This window comes from Trachemys scripta, chromosome 5 (genome assembly GCF_013100865.1).
Source record: "Trachemys scripta elegans isolate TJP31775 chromosome 5, CAS_Tse_1.0, whole genome shotgun sequence".
Lineage (NCBI taxonomy): Eukaryota > Metazoa > Chordata > Testudines > Emydidae > Trachemys > Trachemys scripta.
Window position 1 is genome coordinate 139,707,278 of NC_048302.1, and position 21,741 is coordinate 139,729,018.

The window sequence follows — 21,741 nt, forward strand, 5'->3', positions numbered from 1 at the left end:
GATCTAACAGAGTTGAACAAATTCCGGAAGAAAATAAAATTTTGCATGGTTACCGTAGCCTCAATGATCCCTTCCCTGGAACAAGGAGACTTTTACACTTTTAACAGTGAACACTCAAGGGAGTCAGGAGTGGAATAGCAGTGGGTGCTGTGGCTCAGGGTTGAGGGCTATTGGCAGAGCTAACAGAGAGAGGGGTCTGACTCAAATTCTCCTGGTTTTGTGGCCCATATCTTTCCCCACCCCACAGCCTCTCCTCAGTGCTCATTTGTAATATTTAATGCCCTGGGCTTGCTGTGATCCTGGTCATTTCCTCTGCACAGCAACAGCCCCATGACTGTTTAGTGCCTGTTTGTGAGACTCTGAATTGCTTCTGCACTCCAGGGGCCTTTGGGGGTAATAGTTAAGGATCTTCAGCTGCCAGACTGGTGTCTGCTCAGGTCAGGGAGGTGGAACGGGGACCTGTACAGGCTGGGCATGGCCCTGGCCTTCTCAGGGTAAGGTTGGGATGTGCCCTGCTGGAAGGCCCTGAGATGTCTGTGATTTCCCTCTTCTCTGCTTGGCCATGTTCCGAGCAGCACAAGTGCTTCGGGATCACTCTCCTTTCTCATCATCTGATGTCACTAGTGACCACATCATGTAGAGGTTGGAGGATGGTATTTGGAAAACAGTGACTCAGGAAGGCTTTTCAGACTCATGGTAGATAGCCACTGCACTAGGAGCTCGTGTTCAGTTGGTTGACAGAGCAGATGGGATCCTTGGACATACATGGAAAGGCATATCAAATAGAAGTAGGGAGGTGGTATTCACACTGCACAGCATCAGTGCAACCCTTCTCCCAAGTGGTGTCAGCAGCCAGGGGTTCAATATCTAGGGGTGCCTCTGAAAATTATAAAACAAAACCAGCTTGAGCCCTCATCAGAAATCTGGAAGAACTAACGGCCTCTCCAGGGCACCTCTCAGAGGCAGTCCTTCCCCACTCACAAGCACTGAGTCTGTGTACAACATAAAAGCAAAATTGTGTTAAGGTGAGAGGGAACTCAGCATTTATTTGGGAAAACAGCAACAATGACTCAAAAGTACGCAAACACCCATCTTGCGCTTTGTTGGGCAGTAGTCCTTTTGCCTCAGTTTCCCACCTTGAAAGTCCAATGGATGAATGCCCGTTTTATATGCCACTCCCCCTTTCCTTCCACTGAATCCCACTCACGGGTTGTTTGAGTCCCAGAGTCCAAGGGGTTCATCCAGGTGCATTCACCTTCAGGCCCTGGGGGTGGGCTAGTGAGGCCTCTGTCGCTTGCTGCTGCTTCTCATGCACTGTCTCTACCACTACTCTGCTGTGTCCTTTGTCTCGTCCAGTCCAGTCCGACAGCACCACAGCCACGCAGCCCAGCTCTTAGTAACCACAGCTCTAGGATTTGCTGGGCAGGGGAGGGCCTTTGCTGCTGCATCTCTACGTGTGCTGCATTTAGCAGCAAGGCCATGTTCTGCAGCTCCACCACCTCGCCCAGTTCTTACTGATTTCAGCAGGAGTGATTGCCCTGGAAGTGCAGCACCCAGTGCGGCTGCCTGCTCTGCATTAGACCACCTACTCAGTGATTGCAGTGTAGTGATCACGGAGGAGAGGCACAGACTCTGCAGTGAGTCGAGTCAGCTCTATCCTTAGACACTGAAGAGGAAAGGTCAAGTGGTATCTAGAGCACCTGACCTGATTCCCGCCCATCCAGCTTTCACTTGGCAGTGGCTCAGTACCCCACGCTTAGCAGGCCAAGTTCTCCTCCCAGCTACAGTGACCCCTCAATCAGGGCATATTAAGTATAATTCTTCTTCAAGTGATTGCTCATATAGATTCCAATCAGGTGTGCACGTGCCGCGTGCACAGTCGTCGGAAACTTTTTCCCTTAGCAGCTCCCATCGGGTCAGCTGTGGAACCCCCTGGAGTCGCGCCTTCATGGGGCTGAATATATGTTTCTGCCGATCCAGCCCCTCCTCAGTTCCTTCTTACTGCCAGTGACAGCTGTTGGAATTGCGGTCGCTTGCAAAATAGCAAGTGCTTCCCTTAGCATATCTTCTAGTTTGTAGCTGTAGTTTCCAGTTCACAGGTAATTAGTTATAGTTGTATATAGTTGATAGATAAGTTTTGGGAGTGGGGTTTTCCCCAGTCCCTGACCCTTTTCTTGGGTTCCAGGGCATGCCTCGGTCCCAAGCGTTTAAGCCCTGTGGAACCTGCAGCAAGCCTATGCCAACAGGTGACCTCCACGACTCATGCCTGAAGTGTCTGGGGAAGGTGCACCAAACGGAGAGCTGCAAAATCTGCAGAGCTTTCCACCCCAGGACAAAGAAAGAGCGTGATTTCTGTCTAAACCTCCTCTTGATAGAGTCCACTCTTCGCCCCCAACCTGCCGCAGACCATCAGGGCCCGGCACAGAGCGCGTCCATGCAGAGCGCCCCACCCTCCATATGTGACATGGTGCCAAGGAAGGACTCTGGTCTAAGAGACCCTCGGCACTGGCGCTCCCCAGCACCGCAGGCTGCGGAGACAACCCAGCACCGCTCCCAATCCCCAGTGCCGCACAAGTGGCACAGGAAGACTGATAGAGGTTGTTCCCCTGTGCCCAAGCCAGCGGCGCTGGCAGGTGCAACAACAGTGCGTCCTACACAGGAGCACTCGGTGCCCAGAGCACAGGAGTCGGCACCATTAACTTCGGTTCCCCTGAGGGGACCGTCGAGTCCGGCGCCCAGTGACTCTCCGGACAGGCAGTGCCAAGGAGGAGTTAGAGCTGCCCTCCACCCTGGTCACTTTCAAAGCTTCCAGGGATCTGATTACCATGACGGCACCTCAACCCCTGGCAGTCAGAGACAAGCTTCCAGTGCCTCAACAACCGGCACCATCTACAGGCAAGCTGGCCATGATGCAGCGGTCGCCCTCTCCAGTTTGGCACCGCTCCCCACGGCACTGCTCCCGATCGCCTTCGTCAAGGCACTGCTCACCAGCACTGGGTTCCCGGCAGGGTTCCCCGACACCAGTGAGGCGACTGTCTCCTTCCCCGACACCCAGGGTGGAGCGGCACCAATCCCCGGCACCAACAGAGTGGCACTGGTCGCCCACACCGTCAATTCAGCACCGGACATTCGGCACCGGTCCCCGGCATACTACCCATCGGTGCCACCGTGGTCATCATGGTTGAGATCAGTCTCATCGAACTCTGATGGGGACTCCCTTTACTCCCGTCACAGCCGGCACAGATCTGACAGGCGCCGAAGTGAGGCAGGAGTGGTGCCCTGGCACCCCCAATCGCAGCCACCTGCACAGTGGCCCTTTTGGACCTCCTGGGCTTATCACCAGGCTAAGGGGTCCTTATCTAGGAGCTCCCAGTCAGTGGCCTCTGAGACCTGAGCACCCCTGCTGCCTAAGGACCGACCCACGCCACAGGGATCCAAGATCATGTTGGCACAAGGCCCATCGGCTGTCCAGGCCACCACTGCTGAGATGACGTTGACACAAGGCCCACCGGCCATTCAGGCCACTGCCACAACAGCGTCGGCACAATGTCCGCCGCCGAGCCAGGCCTCCGCCACAAGGACAGCAGTCGGCGCAGAGGCCCCTGGCACTGACCAGGAGGAGGTCAGAGAACTAGAGGGTCAGGAGGACCCCGTGCCGCCTCTGGCCTCATCATCCTCGTCCCCGGACAAGGCGGTGGCAGGTGCATCTACCTCGGGTCCGCCCCCGATAGACCACAGAGCTCACCAGGACCTACTGCGGAGGATCACATGCAGCATGGGGTTGCAGGCGGAGGAAGTAGTGGAACCTGAGGGCCCCATTGGACATCTTGGCACCAGAGGGGCCATCCAGGGTAGCTGTGCCCCTGATAAAAACAATTCAGAGCAACATTAAGACTCTGTGGCAAAGCTGATCCCGCCTACTGCTAAAGGCGTGGAGCGTAAATACTTCATGCCCTCTAAAGGGTACAAGTGCCTGTTCTCACACCCGCAGTCATGTCCCTTGTAGTGGCTGCAGTTAACGAGATGGAGAGACAAGGGCAGCAGGGACCGACTCCAAAGTCAAAGCAAATGGACCTTTTCGGCAGAAAGGTCTACTCAATGGGAGGCCAGCAGCTGACGATAGCCAACCAACGAGCTATCCTCCGTAGATACAACTTCAACTCATGGGCCTCCATGTTGAAGTTTAAGGAGCTGATTCCACCCGATTCCAGAGTCGAGTTTGTGACTATTCTTGATGAAGGAAAGGCAGTGGCACAGACCTCTTTGCAGGCCTCACTAGATGCTGCGGATTCTGCAGCCCGCACCCTTTCCTACGGAATAGCCATGAGGCAGGGCTCATGGTTACAATCATCCGGGTTGCCCCCTGAAGTGCAGCAAACCCTGAAGGACCTGCCGTTTGACAGGGCAGGCTTGTTTTCGGAGCAAACGGACTCCAGGCTGCACAGCCTAAAGGACTCCCAGGCGACTATGACATTGTTGGCTATGCACATCCCAGAAACCCAACACAAACCTTTTAAGCCTCAACCACAGCAGCAATGCCCTTATCCTCCAAGCCTTCCCATCCCCCACCCAGGCAGGGCCAGGGCCTGACCAAGCCATCGTCAGACTCAAAGCAGGTCTTTTGAAGGTGCGCCCGAGAATGACGCCCCTGCCTCAGCACCAGAGCCTTCCCCATTTCATGAACCATCTGTCCCACTTCTACCATGCTTGGTCCCAATTAACCTCGGACTGCTGGGTTCTTCACATGGTAGAAGTGGGATATTCTCTCCAATTCTGCTCCTCCCCTCTCTCCCGCCCCCCTTCCCCGTCCCTCTTCAGGGACCCTTCTCAGGAGCAACTCCTTATCCAGGAGATGCAGGCACTCCTCGCCATGGGAGCGGTGGAGGAGGTTCCTCAGGAGCTCAGGGACAAGGGATTCTATTCCTGATACTTCCTAATCCCCAAAGGGGGGGGTCTCAGACCCATTCTAGACCCACGAGGACTCAACAGATTCATGGTAAAGTTGAAGTTCCCCATGGTCTCCCTGAGTACAATTATCCAGTCTCTGGATCCAGGACACTGGTACGCTGCCCTCAACCTGAAAGACGCATACCTCCACGTAGCTATTCGGCCTGCACACAGACAATTCCTAAGGTTTGTTGTCGACCACAAACACTATCAGTTCATGGTCCTTCCATTCGGTCTGTCGACAGCCCCCTGAGTGTACACCAAGTGCATGTCAGTCGTAGCAGCCTTCCTTCGCAAGAGAGAGGTGCAGGTATACCCCTACCTCGACGACTGGCTGTTCAGGGGGCTCTCCAGGGAGCAGGTGGAGTCTCAGGTCCAATTGGTCAGATCCACTTTCGAGACACTTGGACTCCTCCTCAACGTGAACACATCAACCTTGTCACCCTCCCAAAGACTAGAGTTCATCGGGGCGGTGCTGGACTTGGTTCAGGCAAGAGCGTTTCTGCCACAGGCCCGATTCCAGGCGATGACAGACATTATTCAAGGCCTCACGTGACACCTGACCACTACCACACGGGGATGCCTGAGTCTCCTCAGCCACATGGCAGCCTGCGCTTACATGGTCTGGCATGCCCGACTGAGGCTCAGATCTTTGCAGGAGGCATGGCTCGTTTCAGCCTATCGCCCGGGCACAACAGCCTGGACTCAGTGGTCACCGTGCCTCAGCAGGTGCTCGAGTCCCTCCGATGGTGGCTTGACCCTCAGGCAGTGTGCAAGGGAGTCCCCTTCAACAGCCCCCAGCCCTCCTTGTCCCTGGTAATGGATGCATCCTGTCTGGGACGGGGAGCACACTTGGGAGACCTCCAAACGCAGGGCCTCTGGTCGCAGGACAAGCTTTTGCTCCATATCAACATCAAGGAGCTGAGGGCGGTATGACTGGCCCAACTACAAGGACAGAGTGTGGCAGTTATGACAGACAACACAACCACCATGTTTTACATCAACAAGGACGGTGGGGCTCACTCTTCCCCTCTCTGTCGGGAAGCCCTCCAGCTATGGGAGTTCTGCATAGCCCACTCCGTTCACCTGGAGGTGTCCTATCTCCCAGGAGTGCAGAACAAACTGGCGGACCACCTCAGCAGATCGTTCCGCAATCACGAGTGGTCCCTCCGCCCAGATGTCATACACTCCATCTTCCAAAAGTTGGGGTGTCCCCAGGTCGACTATTCACCATCCAGAGCAACAGAAAGTGCCCAGTGTTTAGCTCCTTCCAGAAACACAGCCCAGGCTCGATCACAGATGCGTTCCTGCTACCCGGGGGAGGCTGCCTGCTCTACGCCTTTCCCCCGATCCCTTTCGTGCACAAGGTCCTGCTCAAGGTCTGCAGAGAGACGGCGGAGTTAATTCTGGTGGCACCAGCATGGCCTCGACAACACTGGTACACCACGCTCCTGGAGCTGTCAGTGGACACCCTGATCACGTTGCCACCCTTTCCGGACCCGATCACTTAGGACCACGGTCGTCTTTATCACCCTGACCTCCAGTCCCTCCATCTCACAGCCTGGAAGCTTCATGGCTAAACCCCATGGAGCTCCTGGGCTCGGACCCGGTAAGAGAGGTCCTACTCAGCAGCAGAAAACCCTCCACTAGGGCCACATACCTAGCAAAGTGGAAAAGGTTCACATTCTGGTGTGCTCAGCATCGCACACTTCCACTCCAGGCACCCATACTACTCATCCTGGAGTGCCTGCTGCACCTGAAACAGCACGGTCTCGCAGCATCGTCCATCAAGGTGCACCTTGCAGCCATTTTGGCCTTCCACCCAGGAGCGGCCGGATGTTCAGTCTTCACCAACCCTGTGGTTGCCCCTTTCCTCAAGGGCCTGGAGCGGTTACACCCACAAATTAGACTACCGCTCCCTGTGTGGGACCTTAACATGGTCCTCTCCAGGCTAACAGGGCCCCCTTTCGAACCACTGATGACTTGGTCCCTTCTCTACCTGTTGTAAGGTTGCCTTAAGGACAAGGTACAATTCAGACCTCGCCCGGCCTTCCTTACCAAGGTGGTGTCACATTTTCACACCAACTAGGACATTTTTCTGCCTGTCTTCTTCCCTAAGTCTCACACTAATGTCCAAGAACAGAGGCTCCACTCTCTGGGTGTTTGGCAGGCGCTGGCCTTTTACATCAAGCACACGAAGCCATTCAGGAAGTCGAACCAGCTGTTTGTGGTGATTGTGGACAGGATGTAAGGGCTCCTGGTCTCATCTCAGAGGATCTCATCATGGATCACATCCTGCATCAGGACGTGTTATGAGCTGGCCAAGGTTCCAGCCCCGGCCCTTACAGCACACTCCACAAGGGCGCAGGCGTCTTCAGCAGCATACCTGGCCCAGGTTCCGATACAGGAGATCTGCAGGGCAGCAACGTGGTCCTCAGTCCACACATTCCTCTCATTATGCCATCATCCAGCACGTCAGAGATGAGGCAGCATTCGGCAGAGGGGTGCTCCAGTCAGCGATTCCGTAACTCCGACCCCACCGCCTAGGTAGGGCTTGGGAGTCACCTAATTGAAACTGATATGAGCAAGCACTAGAAGAAGAAAAAACCGTTACTCACTGTGACGAACTGGGACTGTTCTTACTGTGGTCTGTGAATGCTGACAGGGGAGTGTGGCTAGGATAGTCTGCATTGGGGGATGGGAGTCTGCCCGAAGGCGAATACCTGAGCATGTAACATGAAAACCCTGGAAGGGGTTGGAGGGAAACTGAACAAAGGCTGTGGGAGGGGTCGCTGAAGGCAGAGTGTTGGAAGCGGGCTGGAAAGATGGCTGGGAGGCAAAGATGGCTCTGACCCCCCGAAAGGGGGGGGGCTGGGATGCCCTGGGACCCCAAGCTGGACCTAACTGAGGGGGGCCCTGTTGTCTGTGCCTGCAAGACCTGTCTTGAACTGTATTCCTGTCATCCAAATAAACCTTCTGCTTTACTGGCTGGCTGAGAGTCATGGTGAATCGCGGGAAGCCAGGGGTGCAGGGCCCTGAGTTCCCCAATACTCCGTGACACTCACCTTCTTGTAACTGTTGTTCTTTGAGATGTGTTGCTCACATCCATTCCAAACCCACCCGCCTTCCCTGCTGTCAGAGCAGCCGGCAAGAAGGAACTGAGGAGGGGCCAGGTCAGCAGGAGCATATATCCAGTGCCATAAAGGCGCCATTCCAGGGGGCTCCACAGCCGACCCAACAGGTACCGCTAAGGGAAACACCTTCCGACGACTGTGCACACGGCGCACGCCCCATTGGAATGGATGTGAGCAACACATCTCAAAGAACAGCAGCTATGAGAAGGTGAGTAACCATTTTTCTGCCCCCCCCCCCCCTTAGTCAGACAATAAGGATAACATCTCATTACCCCGCCTCCAAGGTTTAAGTGAATGTTAACACAATACAGCCAAAGCTGATCACCCTGGCAAAGCAGGTGTGTCTGCTCATTAGATCTTTTCCTCCAGTTCTTCAGTAGATGGCGGGAGACAGCTCATTCAGACCACTGGCTTGCAGCAGTGAGACCATTTCTGGGATGCTGGTGTCCACATTGACAAACTGGAAAGGGTTCAGAAAAGAGCTATGAGAATGATCTGAAGTCTCACCTCTGAATGAGAGGCTGAAGTAGCTCAGGCTATTTCGTTTATCCAAGACAAGAGGTGACTTGGTCAGGGCCTGTAAGTACTTAGATGAGCAGAAGATTTCTGATCTAGCAGACAAAGGCAGAACAAGGTCCAATTGCTGGAAGCTGAAACCAGACAAATTCAGAATAGAAATAAGAGGCACATTTTTAACACTGAGGGGAATTAACCACTGGAACAGCTTCCCTAGGGATGTGGTGAATTCACCGTGTCTACAGTGCAATTAAACACTCACAGCTGGCCCATGTCAGCTGGCTCAGGCTTGTGGGGCTTGGGCTGTGGGGCCGTTTAATTGCGGTGGAGACCTTTGGGCTCAGGCTCTGGGACCCACAAGGGGGAAGGATCGCAGAGCCTGGGCTCCAACCTGAGCCTGAACGTCTGCCCCACTCTGGCCCACTCCCTCCCCAGGACGGGGAGGTGTCTGTGTTTGCCCCCCTCCTACCCCACAACTAATCTCTCTGTCTGTGCAGAGTGTCGAGAGATGCTGCTGCATACTACCATCCCCATCCTTCGGCAGCTGATTGAGACGGGAGAGGAGGAGGAGGCTTGCATTGAGCTGCTCAGCAATATCCTGGAGGTGCTGTACAAAGCCCAGAAGGTAAAACCCCCATTACGTGGGTTAAGCGCCGGCGGTCGGCCTCATGCAGTTCAATGGGTCTGAGCTAGGCTGAACACAAACCTTGGGGCTCAGGCTGGCATCCCCCTACCACTACAGGGGACATAGCAGGGGTTGCTGGGCTGTTGTGTAACTAGCCCACGGCCCCAGGCAAGAACAACAAGGAGTCCGGTGGCACCTTAAAGACTAACAGATTTATTTGGGCAGAAGCTTTTGTGGGTAAAAAACCCACTTCTTCAGATGCATGGAGTGAAAGTTACAGATGCAGGCATTATATAATGACCCATGAAGAGAAGGGAGTTATCTCACAAGTGGAGAACCAGTGTCCCAGGCACTTTCCCAATAAACAAGATGGAGCTGCTAAAGCCCTCAGAGATGAAACCACAGCAATTCTATCTGAGTCAAACCATCATGATTTGATGGGCCAAGCCATGGCCTCCACTGCCGTGATGGATGCCTAATACCATAGTCACCTGCAAGCTCTAGGGAAGCCCTGTAATTCCTGACCACACCTGCAAGCCCTTGGCCCTCACCATGGGGTGGGGAGACCCTAGGGAAAGCATCATGGAGCCCTGGTGGGAAGCCCCTTTCAAACTTTGTCAGTATATCTCCCTCCCTGTGGGCTGACCCTTCTCCCTGTGTACTAGACCTAGGGGAAGTTGCCCAGCCCATGTGAGTTACAGGACAGAGCAAATGGAATTATTCCATTTGTTTTTATTTGTTTGTAGTGTCTCAAAGCTCCAGCTGAGGTCACCCATTGGCTGGCTGCTGTATAGACACATAGCAGAAGACAGTCTGTGACATGGAGAGCTGACAATCTACATAGACAAGACAGACAAAGGCGGAGAGGAACAAAGGGCTATTAGCACTAGGCCCAGAGAGATGAAGTGGCTTGCCCAAGGCGTCACATGGAGGCTGTGGCAGAATCAGGAATAGAGCTCAGAGTCTCCCCTGAGAAGGAATGAGCTCCAGACTGGCTCCCCTGTGAGGGTCAGTTGGAGCTGCTGTCCTTAAGGGCCACGCTCAGTTTTTGTCCTTTTCGGTCTTGGCCCAGAGAGCTGCCTCTCGCACTAGGCAGTGCGACATCTGAGCCCTGCCAAGTCAGCACCACTGGTGTTAGCTACATGGGCAGCCATGAGCTGCCACCCACCAGCACCGGGAGTGCCCCTCATCCATCAAACTTGCTTCTGGCCGGTTTACCTTTGAAAATTAGCCAAAAGCAGCTCTAATTAGACCAACAGGACCATATCCTCTGAACCCTCCAGTTCCTGCCCCTTCAATTGCAACTTTCTGAGGCTCCTATAATACATCACTTCAGGGTACATAGTTACAACCCTTTGCTCAAGGAGCTCCTTTATAAGGTGAAGTGAGGGGATAAGGCCTGGACACTCTGAGCCCCAACTTTCTCTAATACAACTATTCCCCTGGCAGATGTAGAGTGGGACTGGTTGAGACATTCACCTTCTGAAGGATGCCAGCATTGGCTACTCAGTGGGACGGGCAGAAGAGGCCTGTGTATAATGTCCCTTTTACCATAGCAGCCCATCACCTCAGCCATGCCAAAATCCTGTGTGAGGGTCTCACCCGCCTCCCTCCAGCCTGAAGCAGAGAGCTGCACCAGCTTTCCTCTCGGTGCAATGCCGCATTTGGAAATGGGTCCCAGAGAGGGAAAGGTAGACAAGGGAAGCACAGCCCTGCCTGTCGGCCTTATGGTGAAATGAGCCAATGATAATGACTCTTAGCTTGATTGTAAAGATGAATTCTGTTTGATATTGTTGGTTCCAGAGAGCAGAAGAGCAGCTGACACGTCGGAGTGGAGAAGAGAGACAGCACAGGGAGGACTCTGAGCTGGTGAGCATTCCTCTGGGAAGTTTTGAAATACAGGAGGAGAGGGGAAGAGTAGGGGCAGCCTGAGCACCTGGGAGAAGCCCACCTGCTTCTCACTTCAGCCCCCATCCTTACATTTGCTGTCACCTTGAGAGGTGGTGGAGGTGGGGCTCCTGCCGAGCGATGGGATGGGGAGACCGGGACTGTAATAGTGGGTCTGGGTCTGGGGTCTGTGGGTTGGATGTGTGGTGCATCAGCAGAACTGTATGACGGAGAAGTTCAGATGTGCACTATGATTGGGTTTGGCCAGGGCTATCAGACCTTCATTTTCTAAACTTATTGCATTTCTTGAAGTCTTGTGGGAAGAATAATACGTCTTTAATTTGCTTATGGATCAGTGTCCTAACAGATAAAGAACAAGATGGGGTTTTAGTTGTTAATGAATATTAATCAGAAGTTAGGAAAGTTAGGAACCAGGGAAAATGCTCAGGTGCAGACTTTTAATACCCCACCTGAGCGACACCTTGTGGCTACAAGTTCATCAGATCTTCAGCTTGAAACAAGCACACTCATAACATGTTCAGTTTCCTTTTTATACACTCCAGGGCTCTTTGAACTGGAGTTTCCAGAAGCAAGTAGTTAGTATACAAAGGTTCTCTTTCCTTGGGGCATATCTTCAAAAGATTGGCTTCAGAAGGGGAGGATTTGCATTCCCCTCACCTCAAGGTATTTCCTAAGGAAATTCATTTCATACCTATTGTTCCAGAAAGACCTTTGAACTTCCAGAAATTGTATTAATTTTATTAATCTTGTCATTCTACTAAAGAAGTTCCATACAATTTCACAGTACTGTGTAAATGTTTGCATTTGTAATACAATGAACTGCAAAGGTGTTAACCCTAATTCAGTAATGTTACACTTTATTGAATTAAAGTTAATCTTAATTCCACAAGGTTTGTTAAGTATATTATAGATATTGTCAGTCTGTCACAGTCTTATCATATGGTGAAGATAACATTCTTCCCATCACTAGCAGATGTTAAACAGAAGCTACTAAAGTTAGACATCTTTAAAATCAGCAGGTCCAGTTAACTTGCATCCAAAAGATTTAAAAGAATTGTCTGAGGAGCTTGCAGGACCATTAATGTTGATTTTCAATAAGTCTTGGAGCACTGGGGAAATTCCAGAAGACCGGAAGAAAGCTAATGTTGTGCCATTTTTAAAAAAGGGTAAATGGGATGACCTGGCTAATTACAGGCCTGTCAGCATGACATCATTTCTGGCCAAGACAATGAAGCAGTTGAGACGGGACTCGATTCATAAAGAATTAAAGAAGGGTAATGCAGTTAATGCCAATCAATGTGGGTTTATGGAAGATAGAGCCTCTCAAACTAACTTGATATCTTTTTTTGATAACATTACAAGTGTGGTTGATCCAGATAAATGTGTTGACATATCCTTGGTACCACATGACATTTCAGTCTAGTGATGGAGGTACAAATTACCCCAAATCTGCCCAGACACTTGATAGCTGCTGTCCCAACAGAGATTTCATCTCTGACCACAGGTTGTGTCTCAGTCCTTTCTGGGAAACCTCCATAAGTTTCTTTAAATCCTTCTGAGAAATTTCCAGATCCTGTTTTAACTTCTTTTGGATATCTTTGAATTCTGAGAGCACCTCCATTATTTGTTCCATCTTAGTTTAACAGGAATACCAGCTTATTTCTCTCCTTGGAAACTATCCCACTCCTCACATTAGTGTTGTCCCTTTGACCTGACCAGTTAGCCAATATTCAGGGCCTTGCAGGCTTGTGTCATCCATTTCTCCTAAGAGAACCTTAAGAGCGGCCAATGGTCCGTCTAGCCCAGAATCTGGTCTCTGACAATGGATTGTGCCAAATACTTCAGAGGGAATGAACAGAACAGGGCAATTTTGAGTGATTCATCCCCTGTTGAGTGATCCAGCCGTCCAGTCGCAGCTTCTGGCATTAGGAGGTTTACTGACACCCAGAGCATGAGATTCTGTCCCTGACCATCTTGGCTAATAGCCAATGGTAGATCTTGTGACGGGTTGGACCCCGCTTTCTCGGTGCCACCAGATGTGCTGGGGTCCCACTGAGCCCGCCTGTCCAACTAGCCTAGGTTTCCCTTACTCTGTGCTGCTGTGAAAGGCTCTCAAGCCCCATTCCAATACACACATTGGTAGAGACACACCCAGCTGTAGAATCACACAGAGCCTTCCTTTTGTTTGTTTTAAACCTGCTGCCTAGTAAGTTTATTGGGTGACCCTTGGTTTTTGTGTTACGTGAAGGGGTAAATAATACTTTACTACTCACTTTTGCCACACCATTCATGATTTTATAGACCTCTATCATATCCCCCACTTAGTCGTCTCTTTTCTAAGCTGAACAGCCCAGTCTTTTAAATCTCTCCTTGTATGGAAGCTGTTCCATACCCCTCATCATTTTTGTTGACCTTCTCTGCACCTTTTCTAATTCTGATATATCTTTTTTGAGATGGAGTGACCAGATCTGCATGCAGTATTCAAGATGTGGGCGTACCATGGATTTATATAGAGGCAATATGATATTTTCTGTCCTATTATCTACCTCTTTCTTAATGATTCCCAACATTCTGTTTGCTTTTTTTGACGGCCGCTGCACATTGAGTGGCTGTTTTCAGAGAACTCTCCACAGTGACTCCATGATCTCTTTCTTGAGTGGTAACAGCTAATTTAGACCCCGTCTTTTTTTATGTATAATTGGGATTACTTTTTTCAATGTGCATTACTTTGCACATTACTTGTCAGCATTGAATTTCCTCTGCCATTGTGTTGCCCAGTTTAGTGAGATCCCTTTGTAACACTTCCCAGGCAACTTTGGACTTAACTATCTTGAGTAATTTTGTATCATTTGCAAATTCTGCCAACTCAATATTCACCCTTTTTTCCAGATCATATTTATAAATATGTTGAACAGCTGTGATGGGGTGTACCAGGCCTTCATGGCCCTCTGCTGGAGGCGACCGTGGTCCTATTACACCCCCCCCCCCCCAGGAAAAGAGCGGTGAGGGTTGGCTCTCCAGACCTGCCTAGAATGGCTGCTTCTGTTCAGCCCATCAGAGCCCCGCAGGCTCAGATCAAAGGAGCTGTAGGGCCTTAGCAGGTCGATTCCTGGCTGGGACCAGGGAGGTGAAGAAGGGTGCTCCCTCTCTACTGAAGGAGCTTGACTGGCTGTATTTCCTAGTCTTGGGAGAGAGAGGACCTGAGAACTGTAACCCTAAGGTAACAGATGAAAGGAAAGAGACCAGGTGGGAAGAAGCCCAGAGAAAACAGCATCATCTGATTAAAGGAGACAGTGCATGGCTACTGAGGAGAGGTTCCCTGGGCTGGACCTGGGTTCCCCCACCAGCAAAGTGGCCTAAGCCAAGAAGGGGCCAAGGCTTGTTTAGAAGCCCAAGCAAAGGGATGGATTTAAAGGGCCCAGAGGCAGGGCTGAAGACCCTGGTGAAGGCAGACAGTTTGGTGAACTCTTTGCTACCCTGGAAGGGATTTATTTTTGACTGTGTGACTTGGGCGGTGCCACCAAAGACTCACCTAGCGAGGCTGGCAACCTATAGAGGGTGGCAGGAACAGAAAAAGAAATTCAGTACCAAACCCAGCCCATCACAACACAGATCTAAGGGGAACCCCACTCTTTACCTCTCTCCATTGTGAAAACTGACCATTTAGTCCTACCCTTCGTTTCCCATCTTTAATCCAGTTACTGATGCACCAGAAGACTGATGCAAAGAATTCATTTAGGGCATGGCTACACTTGCAAATGTAGAGCGCTTTGAGTTAAACCAGCCTTCGGAGAGCGTAGTAGGGAAAGCGCTGCAGTCTGTCCACAGTTGGTGGCGATAAGAACCCGGATGTTGGGGAAGGTGGGTTGGAGGTGACATGGGGGCACAAGGGAAAGGGTTTTGGGACAAGAGCTGCGGGGGGGCGGGCGCGGTAGTGCTCCACCTGCATGGCTACGAGCGCCTGGATCGAGTCTACTTGGTGCTGCATGATGCTTATCAGCCAATAGACTCATAGACTTTAAGGTCAGAAGGGACCATTATGATCATCTGGTCTGACCCCCTGCATGCTGCAGGCCATAAAACCGTCCCTACCCCTTCCCTGGACTCTGCTGTTGAAGTCCCCAATCCTGTTTTAGGTGACTTCAATCGGCAGAAACCCTCCTGCTAGAGATCCCTGCCCTATGCTGCGGAGGAAGGCGAAAAACCTCCAGAGGCTCAGCCAATCTGCCCTGGAGGAAAATTCCTTCCCGACCCCAAATATGGCGATCAGTAAGACCCCGAGCATATAGGCAAGAGTCTCCAGCCTGACCCCTGTCAGCCATTATACAATTTACCTACCATTTCTTGGTTTTCCTTGACTACTATGTTTTACCATTAAACCATTCCCTCCATAAATTTATCTAACTTAATCTTAAAACCAGACAGGTCCGTCGCCCCCACCGTTTCCCTCGGAAGGCCGTTCCAATATTTCACCCCTCTGACGGTCAGAAACCTTCGTCTAATTTCAAGCCTGAACCTCCCCACGGCCAGTTTATATCCATTCGTTCTCGTATCCACATTAGTACTAAGCTGGAATAATTCTTCTCCCTCCCTCGTATTAATCCCTCTAATATATTTAAAGATAGCAATCATATCCCCCCTCAGCCTTCGCTTTGTCAGACTAAACAACCCAAGCTCCTCTAGTCTCTTTTCATACGACAGGTTTTCCATTCCTCTGATCATCCTAGTGGCCCTTCTCTGCACCCGTTCCAGTTTGAGTTCATCTTTTTTAAACATGGGAGACCAGAACTGCACACAGTACTCCAAATGAGGTCTCACCAGCGCCTTGTACAACGGAAGCAGGACCTCCTTATCCCTACTAGATATACCTCGCCTAATGCATCCCAAGACAGCATTGGCTTTTTTCACCGCCACGTCGCATTGTCGACTCATAGTCATCCTGCGGTCTACTAGGACCCCTAGGTCCTTCTCCTCTTCCGTTACTTCTAACCAATGCGTCCCCATCTTGTAACTAAAATTTTTATTAGTCATCCCCAAATGCATCACCTTACACTTTTTACTATTAAATTTCATCCTATTCCTGATACTCCAATTCACAAGCTCGTTCAAGTCTCCCTGCAGGATATCCCTATCCTCCTCCGAATTTACAACGCCTCCCACCTTCGTATCATCCGCAAACTTTATCAGCCCACTCCTGCAATCGGTTCCGAGGTCAGTTATAAATAGATTAAATAAAATGGGTCCCAAAACCGAACCTTGAGGCACTCCACTAGTAACCTCCCTCCAACCTGACAGTTCACCCTTTAATACGACCCGCTGCATTCTCCCCATTAACCAATTCCTTATCCACCTCTGGATTTTCATATCGATCCCCATGTTTTTCAGTTTAACCAATAATTCCTCATGGGGTACAGTATCAAACGCTTTACTGAAATCCAGGTATATTAGGTCCACCGCATTTCCCTTATCTAATAAATCCGTTACTTTCTCAAAGAAGGAGATCAGATTCGTTTGGCACGATCTGCCCTTCGTAAAACCATGTTGTAATTTATCGCAATTGCCACTAACCTCCAGGTCCTCAACTAGTTTCTCTTTCAGAATTTTCTCTAATACCTTGCACACTACAGATGTTAAACTAACAGGCCTGTAGTTACCCGGATCACTTTTTTTCCCTTTCTTGAAAATAGGAACCACATTAGCTATTCTCCAGTCTAACGGGACCACCCCCGAGTTTACAGATTCATTAAATATTATCGCTAATGGGCCTGCTATTTCCCGCGCCAATTCCTTCAATATTCTCGGATGAAGATCGTCCGGTCCTCCCGACTTAGCCCCATTAAGGCATTCAAGTTTTGTTTCTACCTCGGATACGGTAATCCCCCATCCTGAATGCCCCTCTGTAGTGGTGCTAGTATCCCTAATACCTTCATTGGCCTCATTAAACACCGATGCAAAATATTCATTGAGATATTGCGCCATGCCTAGATTGTCTTTAATCTCCTCTCCGGCAATAGTCTTCAGCGGTCCCACTTCTTCTTTCTTTGCTTTCTTCCTATTTATATGGCTGTAAAACCTCTTACTATTGCTTTTAATTCCCCTCGCTAGGTCCAACTCTACACGGCCTTTGGCCTTTCTCACTCTATCTCTACATTCTCTGACTTCGCTAAGGTAAGTTTCTTTACTAATCCCTCCCCTCTTCCACTCTTTGTACGCTTTCTGTTTTTTCCTAATCGCCCCTTTGAGTCGGTCGCTCATCCAGCTCGGTCTAAATCTCCTGCTTTGTAATCTTTTTCCCTTTTTTGGAATGCAGGCCTCCGACAGCTCATGCATCTTTAACTTGAAGTAATCCCAGGCTTCTTCTGCCTTTAGATCCATTAATACGTTTGCCCAATCCACTTCCCTTACCAGTCCCCTTAATTTGTTAAAATTGGCCTTTTTAAAATTATAAACCCTAGTCTTTGACTTAATTCTGTTACTCCTCCCATGTATTTTAAACCGAATTAGCTCATGATCACTGGAGCCCAAATTGTCCCCCACTACCACTTCCTCAACGAGGTCCTCACTACTTACCAGAATCAAATCTAAAATGGCCTCCCCCCTCGTCGGTTCAGCTACCACTTGATGAAGGAATTGATCAGCAAGCACATCTAGGAACATCTGAGCCCTATTATTACTACTAGCGTTTGTGCCCCAATCTATATCTGGGAAGTTAAAGTCCCCCATAATTACACAGTTTCTATTAGTAATTACTTCTCTAAACACATTAAATAGTTCCTTATCCATATCCTGGGTCGATCCCGGCGGTCTATAGCACACTCCGAGCACTATCCCCGGAGAGGCTCTAGTAGTCCTATTACCCAGTGTGAGTATTGCCCAGACGGACTCTGTGTTATCTAATCCATCAACTATTATTTCTTTACAGCTTATTTCACTATTGACATACAATGCCACCCCCCCACCTTTACCTTTGTACCGGTCTTTCCTAAACAGCGCATACCCCTCCATACCTGTGTTCCAGTCGTGACTGCCATTCCACCACGTTTCTGTTATTCCTACGATATCTGGTTTCAGCTCTTGGACCAAGAGCTCCAATTCCTCCATTTTATTACCTAGGCTTCTGGCATTGGTGTATAAACACCCTAATGTATGTCGTTTAGCCTGTCTCCCATTCGTAGCACTATAAGTTGCGGGCCTCCTTGCGTCCGTCCCCCCTGTCCTTCCTATGTCCAATCTCATCTCCCCGGCTATGTCTCCTCTCATTTTACTCACCTTTTCCATACTGGAATCTGGCGTGGAGATTAACTGTGCATCTCCCAACCTTCTCCCCAAACTTCCTAGTTTAAAGCTCTTTTGATAAGATGAGCCAGCCTCTCTCCCAGAAGTCTATTTCCTTCCCTACTCAGGTGAAGCCCATCCCGCGAGAACAGGTGTCTATCCCCGAAAGCCTCCCAGTGGCCATACATCCCAAAGCCCTCCTTATAGCACCACTCTCTTAGCCAACTATTTATTCTCACAATCCTATCAGCCCTTTGCTGCCCTTCCCTCGGAACGGGCAGAATCCCACTAAAGATAATCTGAGCCTCTATCTCCTTGAGCATCTTCCCCAGCCTAGCATAATCTCCCTTGATTCTCTCTAACGAGAACCTAGCCGTGTCATTCGTTCCTACATGAAGGATTATCAAGGGGTTCTTACCTGCTCCTTTTAGGATCCTTTTCAACCGCAGGTCCACATCGCGTATCTTTGCGCCCGGTAGACAGCACACCCTTCTGTTCTCCGGGTCCGCCCTGGTCACAGGCCTGTCCAATCTCCTCAGTAAAGAGTCTCCAATTACATACACCTTCCGTCGCCTGGCAACAGTGCGATCTAGTAATCTAGTCTCTAGTCCCTCTAGTCCTGACCTGTGCCTGTTCCTATCTTCCCTTATGCTCCCCCTTATGCCTTCCTGATTCCTCCCGGGGCCCAGAATTGGTGCTGTCTCCATCAACTCCTCCCCTCTCTCTCTCGGGCTAGCTGCTCTTCTCTTCTTCCTCACTCTCCCACCTTCAGCCGCCACCTGCTGCCCCTCCACCTCGCTATCCAAACACTCGAACCTATTCCTGAGTTCTATTCCCCCCTCGCTGGCCCTTCTTTTCCTTGGCCTGCTTCTCACAGTCACATGCTTCCACCTCCCATGTTCTCCCCCTTCCATTCCCCTCTCACCGTCCTCTGCCTCTACCTGCGCTGCAGGACACTCTCCTTCAGCCCCTCCTTGCCTGTCCTCCATCAGCTGCTCAAACCCCCGCCTAAACTCCACCAGGGTATCTACCTGCATCTCTAGCCCCTTAATCTTTTCCTCCAGTAACACTATCAGGCGACACTTCATACACACATACCTGTGTTCCAGCTCCCCTGCTAGGACCATATACATACCACAGCTTCCACATGCCACCATCTGCATTCTGTCTGCTCCTGCTGCTTGGCTCATGCCTGCTGCACTCCCTGCCCACAGCACCTGTGGACTCAGAGCACACACCACACCGTGCCCTCCTGCCTCCCCCTTACCTCCCCCTGCGAACTCCCTCTCAAACTCCCCTGTTAGCCGCCCTGTTGGCTGCCGCTGCTCGCAGCTGTCCCGCTGCCTGGCTGGGCGGCCGCTTTTATGGGCCCCTTGATCAGCCAAGCCCCGCCCCCTGCTCAGGCCTCGGCGTCCGTCCCAGCACCCAGCCCCTGCCGGCCCCTACAAACCAAAACAAACAAACACACAAGAACACCCAGGAACACCCAGGACAGATGCAAATACAGGTACCTTCTCCTCCAATGAGAACTCCCTCTCAAACTCCCCTGTTAGCCGCCCTGTTGGCTGCCGCTGCCGGAGCTCCTCATTCTGCTGGCGGATCCTCCTTTCACTCTCCCTCCACTCCTGCGCTTTTAGATTCTCGTTAAGGGACTGCTGCATTACTTCATGCAGCATGTCTTCTTTGCTTCTATGTGGCCTCTTCCTAATTCTTTGGATTCTTTCGGCAAGTGATAACATGGACGACGAAGATCTCAAGGTTGCATCTGTAAAGGCAAAATGCAACACTTAACAGAGGCAGCATTGTTCACACCAGAGAGAGCAATGATTCCCCCATACTTAAGGAGGGTAAGCACAGTCTACACAATAGCATAATTTGCCCATCCCAAACCGAGCGCACATAACCCATGGGAGCCCCAAAATGGTGAGTAAGCACAGGGTCAAGGGGGACTGATTGTTTCACGTCTGTACTGTCCTCTGGGTTTCTGTGCCTTGGGCAGGGCCGGCTCTGACTTTTTGGCCACCCCAAGCAAAAAAAAAAAAAACGGGGCAGCTAGAACGGCAAAGCAAAAAAAAAAACCAGAGCGCGGGTGCAGGGGGACCGGCTTGGGGGGGCGGGAGAGGGAGGGAGCGGGCAGGAGAGAGAGAGAAGGGGGCGGCCAGGGCTACAGCAGGGGCGCTGCCACGCGGCCCCTCCCTCCCGCTGCACCGCTCCGGTCGGCGGGGAGAGAAGGAAGAGGACTGCCCTGCAGGGTGCTCTGGTTCTCCGCGCTGCCGCCCCCTACAGGGCGGCCGGAGCGGAACAAGAACAACAACAACAAAAAAAGCGGCCGTGCCGCCCTAGGATTGGGCAGAATGCCGCCTCCAACAATCTGCCGCCCCAAGCACCAGCTTGCTCAGCTGGTGCCTGGAGCCGGCCCTGGCCTTGGGGAGAGCCAACAGCTGCAGGGGGCCCCTATACTGAACACTGTCCCCACATTTTCCACAGGAGTTCGTCCTGGAAGATATCTCGCTGCTGAGGGTGACCTGAGAAGCAAGGGAGGGTCTTCTACTGCAATGCAGCTTCCACCCTGGCCCATATGCAGCTTCCTATGTGCAGCAGTGGTCCCCCCGCCCCTCGCAGCACAGTGGCGCGGACACGTTAGCCTGACTGGGACAAGGACCACAGTGGCATCAATGTCCTATTCCGCATCTAGGCATGCATGCAGCCCTAACCCTCCTCACCCCAAGAGCCTGCACCCAATAACTTCCTTCCCAAAATCAGAGCCGCTTACCGGGAACCTTCTCTGGTGTTTGTCCTTCCCCAAGCACCAGCCACCATGACTGGTTACCTTCCTCTTGGCTTGAGAACAGCTCTTGGCTGCATGCCTCCAGAGATTCCGGGGTGTCTTCCTCCCCCTCAGCATCCTCGCTCCTGCTTTCCTCCTGCCTGCCTGCCTTGTTGAACTGGGCTCTAAAGTGTCCATGGTGGTCCTTGGAGTGGAGGTGGGGTCGCCCCCAAGTATCACGTCCAGCTCTTTGTAGAAACGGCAGGTTGCGGGGGCACCACCGGAGCGGCGGTTTGCCTTGTGGGCTTTGCGGTAGGCATTCTGCAGCTCCTTCACTTTAACCCTGCACTGTAGTGCGTCCCAGTCATGGCCCCTTTCCATCATGTCTCTTGATATCTGCCCGAAGGTATCGTAATTCCTACGGCTGGAGTGCAGCTGGGACTGGACAGCTTCCTCCCCGCAAACACTGATGAGGTCCAGCATCTCACTATTGTTCCATGCTGGGGCTCGCCTGGCGCGTGGAGCATGGTCACCTGGAAAGATGCGCTGAGAGCACTCCATGCCTAGCT

The 21,741-nt window shown here is 51.4% G+C and overlaps 1 protein-coding gene across 1 annotated transcript in view; it reads left to right on the plus strand.

The window, feature by feature from the left end:
* Positions 1 to 21,741, plus strand: part of LOC117878454 (dedicator of cytokinesis protein 2-like) — a gene marked incomplete in the record, with an annotated part of 325,642 nt that overhangs the window by 174,606 nt on the left and 129,295 nt on the right. Inside the window, 2 exon segments of the mRNA XM_034772650.1 lie at positions 9,095 to 9,222; positions 11,026 to 11,091. Coding sequence (XP_034628541.1) covers positions 9,095 to 9,222; positions 11,026 to 11,091 — 194 coding nt within the window.